Source organism: Macrobrachium nipponense, chromosome 35 (genome assembly GCF_015104395.2).
Source record: "Macrobrachium nipponense isolate FS-2020 chromosome 35, ASM1510439v2, whole genome shotgun sequence".
Classification (NCBI taxonomy): domain Eukaryota; kingdom Metazoa; phylum Arthropoda; class Malacostraca; order Decapoda; family Palaemonidae; genus Macrobrachium; species Macrobrachium nipponense.
The window spans coordinates 4,911,195-4,936,321 of NC_061096.1; the positions used below are offsets into that span (position 1 = coordinate 4,911,195).

Genomic DNA, 25,127 nt, shown 5'->3' on the forward strand with positions numbered 1-25,127 from the left:
CAAGAAACGATAAAGGATCTATAAACTAAAACAAATTGAAGGGAATAAATAAAGAAAAGAAAGGATAACACACACACACACACACACACACACACACACACACACACACACACACACACACACACATATATATATATATATATATATATAGATATATATATATATATATATATAATGAATTGAGTGCAATATAACAATTATTAGTTGGGGAATCATCTTAGGCCTAGGTTGCTGTGTGTGCTGTCCGTAGATAAGGCACAAGCTGTACCTAGGCATAGCGTGCTTCCCAAACTGAAAGCTGTACTGTCCCGTCAAAGTCATCTGAAGAAAATTTATTTATTAACGTATTTTATGAAATGATAAGCCTCTTCTTTAAATATAATTGGTATGTATGTGAGAGACCGGTGTAGCATGGGCCTAGATTTTAACGTTTACACTATACCTACTTATTCCATCTTGCTATCAGTTTTCACAAAGAATTTTTATGAATAAATATGAGCATTTAGTTGCCGCACCTATCAAAACAGCCACAGAACTGTTGAATTGCAGATATAATCCCTAAAAGGCATCCAAAATAATACACCATGCTATCAAGTGCTTACTGGGTTAGAAAGGCCAAAACCCAACAAGCTCTATTGTCTGTCATCAAATACTGGTGGGCATTCGTTTTACCTCCCCATAAAATTTCTCGAACAGTATTTTCTATGAATTCTGCGTTTTAAATAAATTTAAGTCTTTAGAACGTGTTTCTTCTGATATTTGGTATGATTTATTCCAATCTGCGTTAAAATGTATGAAAAACTGTTTTCGAAACACATTTCAAAACGTTGACTTCGGCAACAAGGCTATTCAGTTTTCGACATATGAACATAATCCATAGTAGTAATAACAAACATTTACAGGTATTTGATTGACAAATTTAGGTTATTAAATAAGTTTTCATTCGGATCACGAAGTACTTATGTGAAATATAATGATTTTATTCGCGCGTGTTACATTCAACCAATCACATCAAGTTACCGCCAACTGCATTTGCGCCAGAATAAAAGAAAATACAGATTACAGTTTCCGCAGAGGTTACAAGTAAGTTTCCATCTTATCGATCAAAGATTTAGTAGTCGTGAAGGATCAGGCACTTGCAGAGTTTCAAAGTTAGTATTAAGAATGCCCGTTAAACAGAATAGACACTGAAGGATTAGCATTTTATTTACAAGAACTCTCTGAGAAATGAACCTAGACAGTGACAATGTGGCAATCAAATCAATTTTAGGCCAGGTATTTATAGTGCAAGGCGTTGCTTTTCCTTAGAATTAAGGCACAACCTTAATGAAACAGCAGAAAGAGAACTTGTCAACAATCATCCTCCTCTTCTTATAGTATTATAATAATTCACAAATTCAAACATTCATTAGATTACAGATTAAACTTATGTTTTATTATGAAAATAAAGTTATAAATCAATAAAGAATAAGCGTATAAGTAAAAAAGCGGAGATTTCGATGTGATCGATGTAGTCTGAGAGAGAGAGAGAGAGAGAGAGAGAGAGAGAGAGAGAGCGAGAGAGAGAGAGAGAAGAGAGAGAGAGAAGAGAGAGAGAGAGAGAGAGTGGGGTGGGGGTGAGGTGGGCGATGGGGAGGGGGGATTTTCATAATTTCAGAAGTATGGAATGTTATCTTAAAGACTATTCTGAAATAGGATAGTGGTTAGTATGTAAAGTTACAGAAGCTGATGTGAGTTCTGGTGCTAATATAAGTATGCTGAAACTACTTTAAACAAAAAGGGGTAAGAGTAGGACCGATATTCGTTCATAAAGTAAAGACAGTAATATAAGTTTGAGTAACTGTATATAACATGAAGTTTGACCACGTCACTTTAGACTTACAGGTCTGAAAGCTCTGATTCTGGTCAGGAACATATTGTGTACACAAGTGTGCCTGCACACCTGGGTCAACATGTACGACACGCTGCTAACTATGCTGTGATGTGTAGTATCCATCGCCGGCTGACAGATTGTAAGTTAAGGGTTAAAAGATAAAAGTCAAAAACTGCAGTTTTCCGAGATAGCAAGCGCTAGAGATTAGTTTATCTGATTTTTTGCCATGATAGGAAACAAGCTAACTTGACAAGATTAAGTTGGAAAACGCATTAAACGGTAAAAACTACATTGAAAAAATTTCGTTCAATGGAGATGTAATTGCCGTGCTAAATAGTGACAGAGATTTCTCCCGAATAAAAGTGATGCCTTGATTTTCTCCCATTGTTGCAGTAATGGTTATTCACCAAAGCCTAGGAAGTGTTAAAGAATATTTCACTGCGAAAAATTATATTGCGAAATAACGATTGCCTTCATTGTTCCCTCGAGTTCATGAGACAAAGTCTGACGACAGAGTTCCACTTGATGACCCGGTCAATATATCTATCCCATCTTTGATGAACGTGAGAAGAAAAGTGAGGACTCGCATTTAAAGATACAATAGAGCCCACCACCGCACGAATAGAGATAAAGGAATCATTTGAATGTTAAATGCTAAGACACCTACAGAAAATAAAAAATTGCTCAAAAATCTGTAATAGGTTTGCTAAGCATAAGATATTAATAGCAATGCATTACTCAATTTATACTCGTTATTATATATATATATATATATATATATATATATATATATATATATATATATATATATGTATATATATATATATATATATATATATATATATATATATATATATATATATGTATAAGCGAATACCGCAGGAAAATGATAGGCAGAATGAATTCCTTGACAATGTCTTAGTAAAGACGAAAGCGCTTGGATTTCTGCCTATCATTTTCCTGTGGTATTCGCTTATTTAATGAAGTCACGTGCATCTACTGTGATTTTTTAAGCATATATATATATATATATATATATATATATATATTATATATATATAGACATATATACGCATATATTTACTAAAAACACAAACACACAGATATATATGACTGCATAAATACATTCATTTATTACTTTGGGAAAGTATTCCACCTAGTTGACTTCGGTTTATATCCTGTATCTTTTTATTTTCTTCTGATAGTTTTTAGCAGCACATAATAACATAAAAGTTTCTGATAGTTTTTAGCAAAGCCGATAAACTGATAGTTTTCGAAAGTTACTGAAGCAAATCTTAGGGCTCATCAGAGAGATATATATTTCCTAGTTCTTCAGTCGTTTTCTTTGTAACTATCATCGTGTTTTTAATGTATCACCCACCATAAAAGCATTTTTCGGCATCTCCCTAATTGGATTCACATCTAGAAGATCATTATTTGAAATAGTTTGCGAAAAATTTACTTGAAGCTCAACCTTGCGTACCCAAGGTAATCTGCACGTATTTTAAGCATGCCTAAATGTTAATGAATAAGAACTGAACACACCTGGCAGGACATAACTGCAAACATTTTCAGTCGTCAGTTCATATTTCTGTTACCTGGAGGTGAGAACATGTCGTACCTTTATATATCAGTTTTGTAGTTCATTTTGAATAGTATTAATCTTGCTTGCGCCCATTGCAATCACAGGAAACGCGGGGGGTCCTGTGTGTTATTATTTCTTTTATTTAACTGAGTATACTTCCATCTTTATGCATTTAGAATTGTGTTTAGGAATACCAAAAACAAGTCGCTGCAAGTCTTTGTTATGACTCTACGTCAGCACGATTATTTTGAATAGTGTACAATGAAAAGAACCGCAACTCTTAGTGCTAGAAAGAGATGATTACAGGTTGATCTTGAATTGATAAAGCTTTACGTGTACGAATACTCCAGGACTTGTTTTTCTCGCAAGTACATTTTATGCATTTTTTCAGGTTTGATGCTGAAGTCGCTTAGAAAATGACAGTTTAAGTCACAACTTACTACTGGTAACAGAACAAGTATGTGAGTTGAAAGCAATGGCTAGTCTGTCATGTGCATAATCCAGAGTACATTGAGATAGTTGTAAATACGTATTGAATCAAATTTCCATTGCCATTTTAGTCATTATTTTACAGAATGAAAAATGTACTCAGTTATAATTAGCTCATTGGGATTATTCAAACTCACATAACATTGATTTTCGTCACCACGGTTACTGGCGATTATTTTATTATTATATTGGTTTAATTATCCTCAGATTACTGACCCTTTTATTGATAAACTGATTTCCTTGACTGGGTGATTATATCAAGAGACTAAAATTGGACTTTAAAATTACAACATCGGCCAGAATCAGAAAATTAGACTGATTTTTTTCCATTCTGTGAGTCAGTACCCGCTCATATTATTATTACTGTTATTATTGTTCTTGGTCGATCAAAAGACGTAAAAATTATAATTCTTTATTTATGTGCAAACACACCTAAGGCTCGCCCCTTTCCTGGTGAATCTATGAATGGAATTTTTCAAAGTTGAATTTCTCCAAGAATTATTTTAAATGATACGAAACTGAACCTTTTCTTGGTGTTTTTGGTAATTTAAATCCTTTTAGCTTTCGAGACTTAAGTACCAATAAGTGCAACATTCACCATTTTCCATCTTGCAACACTGGTATAAAAAAGAATTTTTTAGACTTACTTCCTTGCGTTGAAAGCACCTAGACACGGAAAGATACAACATACTTCCTGTCTTTTCAAACTACGATAACTAAATATCCACTTGGTTCATCACTGACGCCTGAAAGAAAAGCTTGGTGGATTTATTTCTCTCAGAGCAGAAAAAGATCTTGGAATATCAACAAAATAGATATTATAAGTTAGATAGATAACTTAAATATCTTTACTGTATATTTCTAAACAGCTGTTAGATGTGACTTTGGTAAAAACAGATTAAATATTTGGGTGATGTTTACGAACTATGATGTAGTATACATATGTAGTAAAATGTGATAATTGTTTTAGCCTCTCGCGGGGGCCGGGTACTGGTAGGAGTTTCTGAAGACATACTACTATATCCAAAAGCAGAGAAGATGCACACACGCGACAGAAACATCGACGTTGCGGCATAATAATGTTATAATGACAAAATCATGAACTTCAACAACAGCACGTTCCTTTTCGTAGCAACAATATGAAGATGAATTTCCTAAGCTCAGCCACCGCCAATAAACTCGTCGCAAAGCTATGCTAAAATAACGACAGCCATAACAGAGAAAATTATCTGCGCGAGATTATGACGTATAGTATATCATCAGACAGACTGACTCAGCAGTCAACCATTCTGGCGCACCACTTCCCCAAGTCAAAATGGCCGAAGATATACTTGCTTGGGCAGCCTTATCCTATTATTTCGTTCGCTGTAAAAGCAAATTATAGTTTCGGAAACGTCGGGAGTTGGTTTGGAATTTCACCATGAAATCTTTAGCACCAAGCGAGATGTCGCAGTAACGTGGGTGGCATTTTAAATGTTATTGTTATATGTTTCCTAAGCGAGGCCTTAAAATTGCAAGAATGATTCCACGTGTAACTCCGTGAGAAGTCTGGAATATCATTAAGCTACATAAGCACCTCTTAGTAGCAAAATCTTGAAATGTTATAGTTTTCCCAAGATATTTCACTCCTCTCATGATACCTGCTTGGCATAACTGTAAGTCAAATCCTCTTCCGCTTAAAACCATCACTGCTGTAACAAGAAACACCTGTGCTGGGGGAGACAATGCTGCTCTCGACAAAAACCACGACTCAGTTTTGGCCAGCGTTCCGCCAGTGAAAACAGAGCTGTGAATGTAATTTCCTCCTGTGCCGTTTCCTATCGGGCTCTATTCGAAGTGAAGTGGACGCAAGTTTTTTCTCATTCTTACAGTTTCATCCCATCCTAAAAGGACAGTGACCTTCAACCAAAAAAGATACCAAATTCAGTTGCAACCCAAATTCATCAGCAAGAATATGATGATATAAGATCTTGTACTGAGTTTCTTCATGTAAATTGGAATATGAGAAATGTACAAAACGAGTTGCTAGTGATAAACGAGAATAATATATCTTTTTAAGATTTGTTGGGCTGCTAAGAATCTCTGAAAATTAATTAGTGCAGTAGTAATGTTAGTGATGGAGTTAGCTGATTTAATAAGGATTTTGCGATACATTTACACCGGCAAACAAAAGTATTTTGTAAGCGATTCCTTTAGCATACACGTAGTATTTTTAATATCTACTCTCTGGCTGGGTGAATTTCATAGGGAAACGGAAAGAAACCATTATAATTTATCTGCATCATCAACAACATCAAAATAATATAATATGTGTATGTTTAATACTTATCTACATGTACGTAGCTTTTGATAACTAATATATATATATATATGCATATGTGTATATATATCATATATATATATATATATATTATATATATATGCATTAAGCCAAAAGTGCCTTTAAATATCCAATTCGCTCTGCCTTGGAATTATATATTTTGATATATGTTAACCGACTCGCTAATGTGACTGAAGTCCTGATTTCTCCTCTGTTCGCTTGTTTGAATCCCCGAGAGGACGAAATTATTATCATCTAAAAATTCCCCTTCGGTTAACGTATATGAAAATATATTAATTCCGTGGTAGAGCGAATTGGATATTAAAGGACATTTTTAGTTTAATGCATGTATATGAATATATATACACATATATATTATATACATACACACACACACACACACATATATATATATATATATATATATATATAGTATATATATATATATATATATATATATATATATATGTGTGTGTACTGAAGGGGAATTATGGTTGATAAGAAATTCGTCGTCTAACGTGGACGAGAATTTATTTTCAACTATAATTCCCTTTCGGTATACATATGCATATATGCATTATTTCCGAGGTAGAGCAAATTGGATATTAAACGACATTTTTAGCTTAATGCTTGTATATAAATAACGGTGATAGGATAAAATTCATACACACGCACACACATATATACTATATGTATAAATATACTAATATATAATATATATTATATATATATCTATCTATTATATATATATTTTTAGAACGGTATATAGCGGCCTTGAGAGAGGCTAGATACGTAAACGGAAATAATTGAGGGATTTCAAGAGGGAATTGCTTTAACTTACCGTAACTGATAGTTATTATTAATTTCTTTAGAGGGAAGGTCGCCAGAAACTCAGCTCGTTACTTAACAGCTATTTATTTACAAAAAGGCCCGTGCTGGCCTGGAGGAAAGGTAAATGATATTGGCCCCCACGTTGGGGCTTATAATCTCAATCATTCAAGCTGATTTTCATTCACTTGGGGTAATGCACACTTGCGGGCAGAGAGACGGCACGTGACTCTGGAATCTGGAAAAGAATCCCAGATTAACGACATAAAACAAAAAGGAAAAAATGACTTCTTGCTTTTTGATTAATTAATTCTCTAATACTGAGGAGAAGGAACTTTTAAGGTTTCACTGAAGTATGCAATGACTCCATTGGTCTGGGACGATCACACAAGGGGAAGCATGCGGCCATGAGGCAGTGAGAGGGAACAAAGGGATGAATTCCTTTTGTTGCTGGAAATTGAATTGGGAGAATGAGGATCAAAATTATAATAGGTGATAAGGGACTGGCAATATGTTGTTTCACAAGACGTACCTGGATGTCGTGTTCAGTGGCTCTTTGTAGAAAATGTGGCTCTTTGTAGAAAAGTATGGGGACCCCTTTGTCCGAGGCCTGGGTCATCGGCGCGCCACTACACCCTGGGTAGGCCTAACAGGAAGGCAGGTAGTTTGACCTCTGTCCGAGATCACGTCTCGCAGGCCGACTGAGACAGAATTCAGTTGGGTTGCTTGGGGGTTGGAGGTCAGCTTAACCCCCCACGATCAAGGCAAATCCTGGAAAACAAGCATACAGCCAGCAGAGGGGTCACAGGAAAGAGAGCTTAAGGTATAGGTCTAAGAAGTACCAATCTGCCTACACCCTTCCATTTTGAGATACGTCCCTACAGCTGATAAAAGACTCTTTCCCCCAACTGGGGAACTTCCTATCTTTAGCTGGCGGGTTTTGGGTTTCCCGCGTTTACTAAAAATCAGCTGATATTCTAAAGAAAATGGCTGCCGTTTTCCAAATCGAATTAATTAATTAATTGCGGGGTAGACGAACGATCTATAAACGTCACAGCTCCCCCTGTAAGAAGGCATTCACTCCCTTTCGGGCGTGAAGGTCTTGGCTTAAATAATTGATCGTCTCGACTACCCAGTTCTCCTACTCCAACTTGAAGTTTTTTTTGAGCAGCGATACAGCTAACTACAGTGGCCTACCTAACTTATAGGCAAAGATGCTAAGTGTACTAACTTAATGTAGTGATGTAGTTCCTAGCCTAAGTAATAACTACGGGTTGTCTTGTGACGACAGTCTACTCTACCCCTAGATAAGGTTACTTGAAAATTCTACTTGCTACTAACCTAATGCCCTGGTACTAAATCATTAGCCTAACCTACTCAATACAGTTAAATGAAGATGCAATCATTCCAGAGTGTGGTACGCACAGCAGTAATGTGTCGCCGGAATTGTCAAAATACATAATGAGAGGTAATGATGCATGGGGATGATGAGTGGTTAATTGACCAGGAGGGAAATGCAATGAGGTAATTATATTTAAGTGAGGGTTAGTATTACAATGGCTAGGGGTTAGAGGGTTAGTGCTACTGGCAGAGATCAGGCTGGCTACCTTCTCTGGGTAGGTGCCAGGATCATTCTGCAAATGAATGCGACACTGTACCTCGGGCACAGGTGTCAAGGAGAGCATGTGGCTCTTTTTGTTAATATGTTAATGATTGGTTACGTCCCTTCTTCTTCTTCTTCTTATTCCTCCAGGACCTGGCTATACCAGTCCTAGGAGTAGACGGAGGCACAGACTCTGGGGAAAGGCCAGAAACGCCGGCAGGAGCAGAGGCAGTGGTAGCCTGAGGGATTTCAGGAGAACACCCTACTTCGGTATCTGCAGCAACCGTCGTAGAGGTGGAACCTACTGCAGGGGAGGCCCTCACTCCGGCTGCTGCGACAGCCGTCGTAAGGGGAAAACTCCAGGCTGACTCCTGGTCGGGCAGTTCCTGGCTTTCCAGAGGAGGTGAGAATGTTAGGTCTGCCGGAGGTTCATCCTCGGGCGACAGTGGTGAGGGTGAAGAAGACGGAACTAGTGATTGGCCATGGGCTGTGGTAAGCTCCATGCCTGTTGGAGGATCTCCTGTAGGAGGATCCTTGATAAGGTTAGGCGCCGGCGCTAGCTCGGGGCCAGGCGCAGAGGTCAAGTTCGGTGGTGGCTCTACGTCCAGGCTGGACTGGAGCTTGGCACTGCTCAGTGCTGCCAAGTGGTACTGGCAGAGAGTTGAGGTCGACTGGACCTGTGGCGGGTACCGGAGGTGCAATACCTCTCAGCGTGCCCTTGGTTATGGGAGACAGAGGGTCCTGTCTCTTTTGGAAGGCTAAGCCTTGTGGGACTTGGACAGTGTCCGCTGCACATAACTTGCTAGGGCACCTACGCCAATTTGTGGAGTGCCCTATTACGTTACAGGTCTTGCAACGGAACTGTGAATGGTCAATCTCCCTCCTTGGTAACGGGGGAGACTGTTGGTGGATGTACTTCCTAGAGGAAGTAGAATTTCGGTGACTCCTTGCTTTGGAGTGAATTGACATGGGGTCAGGACCCCTAGGCTTTTTGAATTGTGAGGGAGACTTCATGTCTTGCCCTAGGAGGAGGTCGTAACCTCCGGGGATGTAGCTTGCAACTGCAAGAGTACATTCTTTGGAGAAGTGAGGTCTGGTGACCCTCAATTGCACGGTTGGAAGGATCAGCTTGATATGGTTGATACCTTCGATGGTGATTAGTTGTCGTCTATCGACGGTAGCCCCTCGGGGGATTCTGTCTTCCCGTATCAGGGAGACTTGAGCGCCAGAGTCGTCGTAGGCTCTGACGTGGCTTGGCTGATAATGACTTTGGAGGGGTGCAACAGTTATAGGGCCCTTAGCTGGGGGTCCTAGTGAAGAAGGATTGGTTACGGCCATTGCGATGGCAGGAATATTGCAATTACGCACCCTCCGTAATTTGCAGACATGTGAACCCTTGCGGCCACCCAGTCTCGGCCGAAGAGAACGTGTTCCAGAACCAGAACCTTCCTTCCTGGCACTGGATGATAAGACCGAGATGCCCCCACAGGTTGCGAATCTGTGGAGTCACCAAGGCTGGCAGTGTGCTCGGGCACAGGTGAAGAGTCCTCTCTGGCAGTGATTTGACGTGGGGAGGTTAAGGAAACCTCTGTTGAATCACCCTCGGAAACAAGTCTGGGGTTAACTGGTGGGCTTACCTCTTCCAAAAGGGAGGAGGTAGGCGGTAAAAGGGTAAGAGGCTGAGATGGTGCGGAAGAAATTTCTATCTCGGGCACTGGATCAGGACCAGGCTCGCAAATCGAAAGGATGTCAGGCTGACCAGAGACGGCGGGACTAAGAGAGACAGTGGGTGCAGGGCTGGAAGCTGGCAGAGTGGCTTGAGCTAGGATACTCTCCTTACGGGCCTTCTCCCGCTTGATGTCGAGTTCCTCTCCTTGAGAGCGGCTCATGCTTTCGCTCCTCTTCCCTTGCCTTCCTTTCTGCTTCTCTTTCTTTTCTCTGGTTTTCCCTTTCTTCCTTTTCTTGCAGGCGCGCGGCAGCCTGCTGCGCCTTTATCCACTGGTCTAGTGCTGGTCCAGTGTAACCGGCCTCCTTGCCCAGAGTTATGAGGACTCGGAGCCTCTCGAGCTCTACGGCAAAGAAGTCACGGGAAGCAGGGGAAGACATTTCCCTTAGGCTGCAGTAGAGGCTGATGAAAATGAAAATAATGGCCAGGAAGGGTACGGAATGGAATAGGAGTGCCTACTGTGGAAAGTGGCACTCACTTGGAAAGGCGTTCTGCGACGTGGTAGAGAAAAAGTCTGAGAAGACTGGGTGCTCGGTGGCACTTTGTGAATGGCACCTTCTACTGAGGTGAAAAATCGAATGAAGTGTGCGGCGTACGTCACACTTACAGGCGTTCCCAACTTGGGAGACGTTGGAATGGGCTACCTGTAGGTCCAATAATACAGGTGCACGGCACTTATGAGGAGGCGTTCCATGGTTCAGTGATCCAAATGGCGGATACTTTAATGATTGGACGTTCCGTAAGGACGGACACGCAGGTATAGGGCTACCTGTACGTCTGTACAGGTGCAATGGCACTTCGGGAAGCGTTCCCTTGATTGGTCCGAAGGATCAATGACCCTTTGTACGGACATTAATGAATTGGGCGTTCCGTAAGGACGGACACGCAGGTTTGTCAGCACTTAGGGCTGGTATTGCGGCGCTTCGGGAGGCGTTCCCTTTGTTGAGTGTTCCGAAGGATCACTGACCCTTGTACATGGACACACTAGTTACTTGGGCGTTCCGTAAGGACGGACACGCAGGTTTAATGGCTACCTGTACGGACTGTACAGGTGCAATGGCATTTATGGAGGCGTTTTCCTTGGAGCACTGGTATCGTGCTGGTGTGTCCCGGACACTACATGCAGTATACTTAAATATACTGAAGTGAAATGGCACTGCTCATGGCAGAGTGTAATGGTGGAGGAGAGAAAGTAAAAGGTGGGAGTACTTCAGCAGCCAGTCGATGGACAGTGTCAAGAATTAGTGGCACTGTGAAATGGTAAGACCTGACGTGCACTGGTGGTGGCCAGTCCTAAACTGGTAACGACTTCCCTGTCTGGAAGTAATGAATTTGCGTGGCACACTGTGCGAATTGTGCTTGCGGTATACGCAAGTCTTTTGTGATAAAAAATGAACAAAACCACTCGGGCAACGACAGGTAATGATAATTGAAAATGCTCAGTCCCTCGCTGAAGTACTCGGTAAATGAAATAAATAAATGTTTGCAAACTGCAATGGACACATGCGCGTACGTATCACGCTGTGTAAATGAAAGACACAAGAGACTAGAATAAGGTTTAATTCGCATGCTATAATTAATGGTAGATGTAGTACTCTTGGCTTCGTGAATAATGGATTCTGGTCTCTCTCTCTCTCTCTCTCTCTCTCTCTCGGAGAGGGTGAAAAATGATATATGAATGAACTCCCTTATATTTGAATTGAACTACTAATGTTAGTTTAATATGACGAACTGCGTTTAAATGATTTACTTACGTTAACGTTTTTAATGAAAGAATTGCTTTTGGATAACGTTTTATGAAAATGATAACGCGCTCGTGGTGAACGATTTTTACGTTAATGTTAGCGGCTTGCGCTTATGAAATGATTTGCGTTTCAATATGAAATTTTACAAAGACGCGTTTTACGTTAACAATTCTTGTAATTTACTCTACTTTTAAGATTTACGTTAACTTTACGTAAGGACAAGTGAAAAATTACGGTAAGGATTTGAAAACGATGTTAGCAAACAATTGTAAATGAGGTTACGTTAAGTGAAATAAAATTTTCGCTCAGCGCGCGAGTGAGCAATGCGAGGTGAAACACGTGAGGCGAGAAGAGCGGGTTAGCACCACGGTGTGCTAGCATTGATGGCGAATCAGCTGATTCTCTGTAAATGCGAAGGCAATTTACAACACAAAATTCTACTTTCTTATTCCAGGCGAATTACGTTAATTTCTCTGGCAGGACGATAGATACTAGTACCGAGATCGATATTATTTACGTTAAAATTTTGAGACTTACGTTACTTTGCTTAAATGGTTTAGATAATTCTGAAAGGGATAAAAACATGGCTGCCGCTGTGAGCGAAAACGAAGGCTGGTTGAGACCGCGCAGGCGCGAGAATGCTCTAAGCTGAATTTAAGCTGAGAGGTAAGCGGTTACCAACACTTGGAATGAATGACTAAGTCAAAATGAATACCCTAACATATCACAGACAAAAGAATTGTACACTTCTTTTTGCCGTAACTATTAGTAAACACTCCTAACTAGCTAGGCTTTCTAATACAGCAATAAACCCTGGCAAAGCACTTCCTAAGTTTGATCTGGTCCTTTCTGGCATCTAATCTGCACACGTGTTCGTGTGAGCTCCTACGAGGGCAGCACAAAGTAACAGAGAATTCGCGGGGCAAATTGTTTGCTCGCCGCTAAAATAAAGCTCTGGCGCATTCGCCGTTACAATAATAAGATTTCTACCTACGCTCTTTTGACCACTTCAACAATAAAAATACTTAAACGTAACTTAAGCTAACATTGGTTATAGAATAATCATATTAATGAATGGAATACCTTACCGTGAGTCAGTGTGTCTTCTTTCCCTGCAAGTGTGCTTGATTTACTTTTTGTAAAATAATTTACAGTTTACGTTTTACAACGGATACGCGATTTACAAGCTTTTTTTTTTAAGCAAGCTAGGTTCAATCCAGGCAAGATTCGCCAATTTTACGTATATAGCGGCCTTGAGAGAGGCTTGATACGTAAACGGAAATAATTGAGGGATTTCAAGAGGGAATTGCTTTAACTTACCGTAAACTGATAGTTATTATTAATTTCTTTAGAGGGAAGGTCGCCAGAAAACTCAGCTCGTTACTTAACAGCTATTTATTTACAAAAAGGCCCGTGCTGGCCTGGAGAAAAGGTAAATGATATTGGCCCCCACGTTGGGGCTTATAATCTCAATCAATTCAAGCTGATTTTCATTCACTTGGGGTAATGCACACTTGCGGGCAGAGAGACGGCACGTGACTCATGGAATCTGGAAAAGAATCCCAGATTAAACGACATAAAAGAAAAATGACTTCTTGCTTTGATTAATTAATTCTCTAATACTGAGGAGAAGGAACTTTTAAGGTTTCACTGAAGTATGCAATGACTCCATTGGTCTGGGACGATCACACAAGGGGAAGCATGCGGCCATGAGGCAGTGAGAGGGAACAAAGGGATGAATTCCTTTTGTTGCTGGAAATTGAATTGGGAGAATGAGGATCAAAATTATAATAGGTGATAAGGGACTGGCAATATGTTGTTTCACAAGACGTACCTGGATGTTGTGTTCAGTGGCTCTTTGTAGAAAATGTGGCTCTTTGTAGAAAAGTATGGGGACCCCTTTGTCCGAGGCCTGGGTCATCGGCGCGCCACTCACACCCTGGGTAGGCCTACAGGAAGGCAGGTAGTTTGACCTCTGTCCGAGATCACGTCTCGCAGCCGACTGAGACAGAATTCAGTTGGGTTGCTTGGGGGTTGGAGGTCAGCTAACCCCCACGATCAAGGCAAATCCTGGAAAACAAGCATACAGCCAGCAGAGGGGTCACAGGAAAGAGAGCTTAAGGTATAGGTCTAAGAAGTACCAATCTGCCTACACCCTTCCCTTTTGAGATACGTCCCTACAGCTGATAAAAGACTCTTTTCCCCCAACTGGGGAACTTCCTATCTCTAGCTGGCGGGTTTTGGGTTTCCCGCGTTTACTAAAAATCAGCTGATATTCTAAAGAAATGGCTGCCGTTTTCCAAATCGAATTAATTAATTATTGCGGGGTAGACGAACGATCTATAAACGTTACAATATATATATATTAACTTATATATATAATATAAATATTATTATATATCTATATATATATATTATATATTATAGTTATATATATATATATATAGATAATATATATTTATATATATATCATATATATATATATATATTATATATATATACATATATATTATATATTTATTTATTTTTATAATTCAACATGATGGTTAGGAACTTTTAAGAAGGATCCAGACGAAAAGTTACATCATAATACGAGGCGTTTCTGACGACGCGATGGCGCTTGCTGAGTACCATACCACACCTGAGTATTCTCGAACAATCATGAGAACAGATGCCTCCAACACGTGCGCGAATGCCTCCTTGCTGCAGACCTACTCGAAGAAGAGGCATTTTCCTTTCCTTTGATATATAATTCTTCGCTATAAAACGATTACCATGACAACCGTGTAATTTTCTGTTGCCATGACTTATGCTTTCTCGTAAATTCTGCTTAAATGTATGTTTGCGTTGCATTTTGAGATTCAGGGGAGTGTTGGCCTTACCGTGGCCCATACTTTGATCAAAAGATGTAATATTGAAACCGCATCTTAAATTGCATGAAGTATTTTTTCTTATTTGAAATATTAGTGAGTTTATTTAAATTATTTCGCAGAATAGCAGACTACTTAATGTCAAGCTGGGCTGTGATGCTAACAATGATAACGTCTTCATAAATGTTTTATTTATTCATATACAGTGACTGTGTTTGTTATTTTCAAATTGTTGATTTTCCCAAGATCATTGACCAAAAAGCTTAGGAAAATTATTCCATATTATCTAATCTCTATATTATAAAATAAATGCAAATCCCTAACTTTATGTTTTTCAAGCCCAGCTATTTATTTCACATGAACATAATCACTACTTTTTAATAAGAAAATGAAGTATTTATCTCCTACTTCTTCTTATTCTACAGAATTCTCTTCCAAGAAAAGCTAATAAATACCTTGGTCCTCCTGTAAACAGAATCCGTGGAATCTACATAAAATGTTTATCTTCTTTAGTGAGTATATTACTATATTGTGATTTTATTTCCTTCATGATTGATCAATTTATGGTGGCTTTGCTAGGTACTGTCTTCCTGAAATTATGAACAATGTTCAAAATTCACTCCCTTTTTTAAAGAAAGGTGGTTCATATTAGTCAGATTTTAATCCCTAATGCAACGTTATCTAAGCATCAGTGAATAAAAAGAAATGCTGTTTCCATTATTATTATTATTATTATTATTATTATTATTATTATTATTATTATTATTATTATTATTATTGCTGTTGTATTATTGTATTTCATTCCATTTGCCGCGTAACACACGAATAAAAAGATTTTACAGTGAACCAGGAAGACGACGGCAACATTGATTGCGATAGCTTTGATTTATGTATTATCAGCACAAGTGCTACCGCTTCTCGCAAAACCATGATAACCAACAGAAATATGTATTTACGTACATTTGGGCATTACTTCCTTTATTCTAAACATGATAGTTCGTAAAGGTTGTTAGACCCTGTTCCAACCGTCAAAGAGATAGTAGACTGACGTTCCGTGGTGACGCTTTTGTTCTTTAGCTCTACTGATCGGAACCTGAATGTTGTCGAATTATTACAGCATTTTATTTATTCTCTAAGTTAGAATCTAAAAGTGCAATCACTGAAACAGGTTTAATTACATAAAATGAATTATGCATGACTAGACAGATGTTCGAAATGCAATCAGCCTTTGGACTAACTAGAAACGTATTAAAATACTTATTGATTCAGTGTTATACATCGGGAAACGCGAACGCGAGAGAATTCACTACACACACACACACACATATATATATATATATTATATATATAATATATATATATAGTATATATATATATATATATATATATTTGGTGTGTGGAATCTACTGGCCACTTATTACCAGATATATACGTAATTGTAATAGCCACAATTCTCTCTTAACTTCTCGTATTCTTCGAGCTTTTGGGATTCGCTTGTCACTACAAAGCCTTACGATCCTAGTGCAAGATATATGAAGAAATTATAATAATCGGTAGCAGGAAACGAACCCGGGTCCCATAGTCACAACGAGGTCACGTTACCGACCTGACCACGAGACCACGAGAAGGATAAAAGTCTATTGCCTCTCATACATACATATACCTGGCGTTTTCAGATATACTTATGAGAACTAGCATAGACCCATCCTCAACATCGTAGCCAAGTGGGCAATCTTTTTAACTTGGCTACGATGGTGGGGATGGGTCTACTCCAGGTCTAATAAGTATATCCGTAAACGAAGGTATATGTATGTATGAGAGGCAAAGGACTTTTATCCTTCTCTTGGTCAGGTCGGCAACGTGACCTCGTCGCGATTACGGAATCCGGATTTGTTTCCCGCCACCTGACATCATAATGTCTTCATATATCTTGCACTTGGATCTTAAGGCTTTGTAGTGAGGCATAGGAGATGAATCAGTTGTGTTCAGCGGTTCGAGTCCGTGAGACGACGAACTTCTTATCAACTATAATTCAACTTCGGAAAACTTATAGTATATATACGTATATATTATTGCTGTGGTAGAGCAAATTAAGTGATATTTACACCTAATTGCTCTTATATAAACATGGTGACGTGATAAAAAAAAATTCATATATATATGTGTGTGTATGTGTGTGTGTGTGTGTTTGTATAAAGTGGGTTTCTCTATGTTCACATACATTAAGCCACAAATATAATTTTATAACCAGGCAACTTGTATACCTTTGGGAGAATTTTTAATATAGAATTTAAACCAGACCAATCATTGGGACCTTTGAGGTCAATGAAAGGAAAATTGACGGTAAGAAGATTTGAAAGGTGTAACATAAGGAAAACTTCGCAGTTGCGCTATGAAACCATTTTTAGGAGAGTGCGGAAAGTCAGATAAAAGAAAGAGAATAAGAATGGAAGTACAGTAAAAGGAATAAAAGAGGTGGCAGCAAGGGGCCGAAGGGATACTGCAAAGGCCCTCAACTAATATGCACCCAAAGGGAATTGTAATTGATGAGTGCTTCGTCCCTTTAAGGATTTGAACCGCTTCCTGGTTTAAAAACAACAATAGATACTGAATGGCCATCCGGCAATCCTGCCGGTGCCGAAGCACTTGGGTATAATTTATTTCCAAGGTACAGCGCATTACATATCAAATGATATTTGTGGCTTAATATTTGATCATTCTATATACATACATACATACACATACATATATATATATATATATATATATATATATATATATATATATATATATATACATCATATATATATATATATATATATATATATTTATATAGATGTATATATATATATATATATATATATATATATATATATATATATATATATATATAGTATGTATGTATGTAACTGAGCAAATTAATCATAAGGCACTGGTTAATCAAACCTAAACAAGTGGCACTTTCCGCTGCTGGCCGTTTCCCTCTGCAAATGACATCAAACTAGGCTAATGAATTCACGTAAATACAAAAATATGCTATTTATTTCCCAAACTAGATGAACATAATATGGAACAAAGTGACTAAAGATGTCATATTAAGAACTAAGTCTGACCCCACAAAAAAACTGTAAATTGTCATTCTATTCTCCTGAATTAGACTAAGTAATCACCCACAAACTCCCAAATTGTCAATCGCTACATTTTCAATAGTCAAGTCTTTAGAGAATCCCGTTCTCTAGAATAATGACATGGGACCCATCTGAAACAAAGAGACATATCCATTATATTCCCCAGCACACAATTAATTAATTAATGTTAAATGAATGTATACACATCACACTTCTCTCTTTTCAAAGCCAACTGTTCCTAAAAGTCTTTTAAATGGGCCCTACCTTCCGATGGGTTTTCTCAACACTTCGTGTCCTCCGAACCGTCCTTGTCTTTGTCTCAGGAGAGTGTGGCTTTTCTCCTCAAATGTCAGGCGGGTGGACCCATCATTACATGCACAAACGCATGTAGCTATCAGACACACCTTAAAATCCCACAGTAACTGGTTGTACAGATCTCCGACCTCACAATGCATAACCATCAATTCCTTCATTTCAAAGAAGGCTGTCGCTAGGCTCTCTCTGTCTCCAAGCCAAGAAAGCTAATGCATCACAATTCACCGATACATTTACTTTCTTCTTATATATATATATATATATATATATATATATATATATATATATATATATATATATATATATATATAGCTGACAACCTGGCGCTGCCCAGGAAAACTCTGAATAACAACAGATAAACTCTCTCTCTCTCTCTCTCTCTCTCTCTCTCTCTCTCTCTCTCTCTCTCCAACTTTCCCCCATTGTCTTTCCCTCTTTTTCCACCATAACACCCCCTCTACTCTCTCTCTCGTAGTAGCCATCTTGCTTGGTGAGACGTTCCCACGTGAAGTCAGATTAATCAACAGATATCGCAAGTTTAACATACGTCTAGAATTTGAGAAACATCTAGAAGTGTTCGTGAACTATCGGTGATAAGATTAGTGTGAAAATAGTAGGATAAAGCGTCTTCTAAGTTAGTTTATCAAGTGTAATACTGTAAATCAGAACAAGATGGCAGTAAGTTCCAACTGCGGGAAGAAATGGCGAAATTTAGCTTGCTTGGCGGATTCGCAATACGATGAGGTAGCAGGAAGGGAACTGGCATTTCTCATCTATGAGATCAGCAACAGTCCTAACCAAAAAGATACAAAAGCATTCATAGATATATTAGAAGGATATAATCCTTCAAACTGGAACAAATCTAATGAAAACATCTTGAAAATAATTGAAGAAGTTCCAAATAAAATCCAAGTGGTCAAGAGACTCATAAAGAAAATATACATAAACCAACATATTCCAACAAAGAAAATGAATAAGGTGAACCTTGTGAATATCCTAATTGATGCATTAGGAAAAAGAATGCCAAAAGCATGCAAACTGTGTAAGGTTTGGTATAGCATAGTCAATCCACAAAACCTAATCAGAAAATGTGCTGCATGCAACATTCCGACCCATCCACAGTATGCTGAGGTAATGCAAAATATGAGAAAAGATACAAGAATATTTTGTTCAACATGCTATCATAGATAGACAATGTTATTAAATCAAGATTGAATGTACAAATAGTTGAGGATGAAGAAGAAAGGAAGAAGAGAAGAAGAATAAGAAGAAGAAGAAGAAGAAGAGGAAAACGGAAGAGAAGTAAACAAAAATGAAATGACAGAAAAAAATAAGGAAAACAAAGAACAAGATAAAAGTATGGATGCAGAGATACTCATTGATACTACATATGAGGCAATAAAGCAGCATACCTACGAAGAAATAAATTACGATATGACAACACAAAAGCAAATCCCGAAGAGGCTCTACCCAGATCTACACAATGACGGGAAAGAGGAAAAATAGACAAAAAAGACAAAATCTGCAACCTTTTGAAAAGAGGGAATTGCAGATTTGGAGAAAGATGTTTACTACAAACATCCTAAGGTATGTCACAACTATGAAATATATGGTAAATGTGCATACTTAGATGGCTATGGGGATGATTGCAGAGATCTGCATCCAAAAATATGCAAAAACCTAAAAGAAGGAAAAGGATGTAAGTTCGACAAAAAATGTAAATATATGCACCCTGTAGCCATGAATCATAATCAAATAAATAACCAACCAAGTAATAAAATCCAAAATAAGAAAGAAACAAATAAAGAGAGAAATAAAGAATATCAGGTAAAAGAAAAAAGCAAGCCACCAAGAGATATGCAGAGGTGTCAGCAAAAAATTTCAAAGCATCAGCTCCAAAATTCTACTCAAGAGATAATAACTGTATTTATTATGCAAGAGGATATTGCAGAAACGGAGAAAATTGCAGATTCAGACACAAAATGAATAATTATGATGAAGGAAGATCAAATATTATGGAAAAGTTGGATTTTTTAATGTCAGAATTTCTGGAAATGAAAAAAAGAACAACATACCAGAACAGGAAAGAGACATGGGAAAATCCTTCTTACTACCAATATTAAATGAAGGAGAAAACACGCAAACCATCATAGTGATGAATGCGCAGGGTTTAGTTACGAGTAACTCAAAAAGAAAAATAGAGTACTTAGAAGAACTAACCCAAAAATTGAAAAGAAAATAGATATAATGAATATAAGTGAAACCTGGTATTCCCAAGAGACTGGAATGATGATCAAATAAAAGGGTTCCAAACTTATAGATCAGAAAGAAAAAATAGGAATCAAGGGGGAACAGCAATATATGGAAAGACAAAAAACAAGGAAAAATATATGAGAAATATAGTAACTCAGAATGTGAACTAATAGCGGTAGAATTTGAATCTGAAAAATTAATGAACATAGTAATATATAGAACTCCTAATACTAAAGAGTTTGACTTAATAATTGAAAAATTGGATGATATATGTAGAAATCACAAGGACTGGACTATTCTCCTATCTGGGGACTTCAACTTTCCTTTCGTAGAATGGAAAGAACGAATAGGAGATTGTGGTTGTACTTATACATATAAAAAAGAGAGTAATAGTAGTGCAGAAGATAAGAGGCAATTCGAAAAGCTATTAGATATGCTACTAGAATACAACATTCAACAAATAAATCACCTGCCAACAAGAAAGGAAAATACTTTAGACCTAGTATTTGTGAACGAGATGAATTATGTTAAAGAAATAATAGTTTATAATGCGAGTATTTCAGACCATAATGTCATAGAATTAACAGTTCATTCCAAAGCAAGTGAAAACAGAGATAAGCAAGAAATGAAAAAGTGGGAAGGATATGGAAAAATACAACTTCTACAGTAAAAATATAAAATGGTCAGAAATAAATGAAGAATTAAACAAAGATTGGGATAACATTTTCGTAAGTGATGACATAAGGGTAAATACGGAGATATTATATAAAACATTAGAGAAAATAGTAGGATAAATTATAATCGAAGAAGAAAAAGTAAACATCAGTCATGCATACCAAGAGACAGAAGGATCTTGTTCCAGAAAATCAGAAAGTGGAAAAAAGGTCTTGCAAAAGAAAAAAATGCATGGAAAGTTATAGAACTAAAAAGTAAGATAGAAAATGCAGAACAAAAGATTATACAATCAAAAGAAATGAAAAATGGGACTTGGAAGAAAAAACCCTATTAAGTATCAAGCAAAACCCCAAACTATTATACTCATATGCGAAGAAGATGAATAAAAGAAGAATAGAAATAGGCCCTCTGAGAATTGAAGGGAGATTAACGAATGAAAAAAAGGAAATTTGCAACATACTGGCAGAACTATATAAGAGAGAATTCACCCCTAGAATAGATAATGAAGATAATGATATAGAAGTAAGGGACGAAAATAGTGAATATTTAGCTGACATAGAAATTAATGAAGCTGATATTGTGCAGGCAATTAATGAAATTAAAAATGGAGCTGCTGCAGGGCCTGATGGAGTCCCTGCTATTTTGTTAAAGAAAGTAGTTCATTCTATCGCAAAGCCACTTGCAATATTATTAAGACAAAGTGTAGATACAGGCAAGATTTATGATGAGCACAAATTAGCATATATCACCCCTACTTTCAAAAGTGGATCAAAGACTAGAGGCAAGTAATTATAGGCCTGTGAGTCTAACATCACATATTATGAAACCAAAAAAAGTGTATGAAAGGGTAATGAAGAAAAATATTATGAAACATTTAATAAAAAATAATTTGTTTAATATAGGACAACACGGTTTCGTACCCGGAAAAAGTACACAAACCCAACTGTTAGTCCACCGTGAGAATATATTCAAAAATATGAAAAGCGGAAATGAAACAGATGTGGTTTATCTAGACTTTGCAAAAGCTTTTGACAAAGTAGACCATAATATATTAGCGAAGAAAATTAGAAAACACAATATCGTAGATAAAGTAGGAAGATGGTTAAAAGAATTTTTACACAACAGAAAACAGATAGTTATTGCAAACGATGAGAAATCGGATGAAACCAAGGTAATATCCGGTGTGCCACAAGGTACGGTGTTAGCTGCAATACTGTTTGTTATTATGATTGAAGACATAGACAGTAATGTTAAGGATTCGGTAGTGAGTAGTTTCGCTGATGACACAAGAATAAGTAGAGAAATTACTTGTGATGAAGATAGGAACGCTCTACAAAGAGACCTTAACAAAGTATATGATTGGGCAGAGGTAAATAGGATGGTATTTAACTCTGATAAATTTGAATCAATAAATTATGGAGACAGAGAAGGAAAGCTATATGCATATAGGGGACCTAATAATGAGACAATCACAAATAAGGAAGCAGTTAAAGACCTTGGTGTGATGATGAATAGGAACATGTTATGCAATGATCAAATAGCAATTCTTTTGGCAAAATGTAAAGCAAAAATGGGAATGTTGTTACGGCACTTCAAAACAAGAAAAGCTGAACACATGATTATGCTTTATAATATGTTCGTAGTCCACTTGAATATTGCAATATGATATGGTACCCACACTATCAAAAGGATATTGCACAAATAGAGAGTGTACAAAGATCCTTTACAGCTAGAATAGAAGAAGTTAAGGACCTTGACTACTGGGAAAGACTACAATCCTTAAAATTATATAGTCTAGAAAGGAGAAGAGAACGCTACATGATAATTCAGGCATGGAAACAGATAGAAGGAATAACAGAAAATATCATGGAACTAAAAATATCAGAAAGAGCAAGCAGTGGTAGATTAATAGTGCCCAAAACTATACCAGGAAAAATAAGGAAAGCACACAGGACATTAATCCACTACGCACCAGCATCGATAATGCAGCGTCTATTCAATGCGTTGCCAGCTCATCTGAGGAATATATCAGGAGTGAGCATAGATGTGTTTAAGAATAAGCTCGACAAATATCTAAACTGCATCCCAGACCATCCAAGATTGGAAGATGCAAAATATACCGGAAGATGTACTAGCAACTCTCTGGTAGACATTAGAGGTGCCTCACACTGAGGGACATGGGGCAACCCGAACGAACTGTAAGGTCTGTAAGGTAAGGTAAGGTCTCTCCCTTTGCCTGTTAAGATGGTTGTTTCACTTGCATTGTCCAACATTTTTTATATTTTATATTTCACCCTTTCTCACCCCTACTGGGGCTGAGCTTGGACTTACAGGGCATCGGGAGTGTCACTATTCATCTGAGTGACCTTGAAAATTATGGACATTAATAACTGTTCATTTTTAACATTCTATTTCTTACCCCTTCCTACCACCCCATCCTATCGGGGCTGAACTTAGACTTAAAGGGCATTAGGAGTGTCACTATTCAACTCAGTGACTTTGAAAACTATGGATTAGACACCAGTATCTGTTGTTTTCGGGTATTCATACATGTCACCCTCTTCCCACCCCCTGATAGTGAATCATGTGTATACTGAAGAGTTTATTTTGTTACTAAGTCTACAGGCAGAACCAGCCCAATTTCAGGGAAGCCCTTCCCACCCCCATCCCGTTAGGTGACCTTTGGTACTACTGATGTCTTAGCCCCACAGTATTCTTTTTCAGATAGTATACCAAATTTGGTTGAAATTGCTCAATGCGTTCCAGAGTTATGCTGGAACCTACTCAAACGTATACATTTATGTATATCCAGCAGCCTGGTGGTAGCCATCTCTAGGCAGGCATTGTTTGAACCGTAATATCATCGTGGAAGAAAAGTAAGACCATATTTGAATCCTTGTGAAAATTTCTATTAGAATGTGTTTATTTTCCTCTACAATTAATATTAAAGAGGTTAGCATAGCTGGATATTCAGATCAAGATGGAAACCAGCTAAAAACCATTCTCTAATGTAATTGTTATTTTTTCATCGCAGAAGAAAAGTAAGAGCATATTTGGAATCCCCGTGAAAGTTCTATAAGAATATTGCTGTCGATTTTCTCTACAAATAATAATAAAGAAGTTATCATGGCCAGATATCAAAACAGCACCCGAATAAAAACCATCCCTCATAAAATCTACATAATTATATGGTCCGACTTTGGTTCAATTCGGTCCAGTAATTTCGCCCTCTATAGCGAATATACATACATACATACATACATAGCCTAACCGTAAGCATTTATAAATAAGATATAAATATGTATCATATATACATATATATACATATATATATATATATATATATATATATATATATGTGTGTGTGTGTGTGTGTGTGTGTGTGTGTGAGAGAGCGCGCGCACGCATGCGCTCCCGTGTTTTGGGAGACATTTTTTTTTAAAGATTTACTGTAATTATTGTTGTGCTCCATGCCTTCTGAACTCTACCCGTTGCAACACATGGATTATGAAATGTTACTTTTGTTCACAGACAATTTCTAACTGGAACACCTGGGTGTATTCCAATATATCTTCACTTTAACTTCTTTAAAAATAGTAGAACTCTCAAAAGCTTTGAAATGTTTCGTACATTGCCTATATCATTCATATACTTTTCCCGTTGAACATAATTTATCTGTACTTTCATCCTAATTTCATAAAAAGTTAATCTATGTAA

General features: G+C 37.6%; 1 protein-coding gene across 6 annotated transcripts in view; it reads left to right on the forward strand.

Moving 5' to 3' along the window:
* Positions 1-25,127, forward strand: part of LOC135208398 (prolyl 4-hydroxylase subunit alpha-1-like) — a 111,816-nt gene that overhangs the window by 50,678 nt on the left and 36,011 nt on the right. For 4 of the 6 annotated variants that reach the window (XM_064240523.1, XM_064240526.1, XM_064240528.1 and 1 more), the window contains exon 2: positions 15,465-15,551. The exons of 1 other annotated variant lie outside the window; for it this stretch is intronic. In XM_064240523.1, coding sequence (XP_064096593.1) covers positions 15,536-15,551 — 16 coding nt within the window. In that variant the 5' untranslated portion in view covers positions 15,465-15,535. Of the gene's footprint in view, positions 1-5,872; positions 5,894-15,464; positions 15,552-25,127 lie in introns of those variants that run through there. One more of the 6 variants, XM_064240525.1, reaches the window with a different exon arrangement.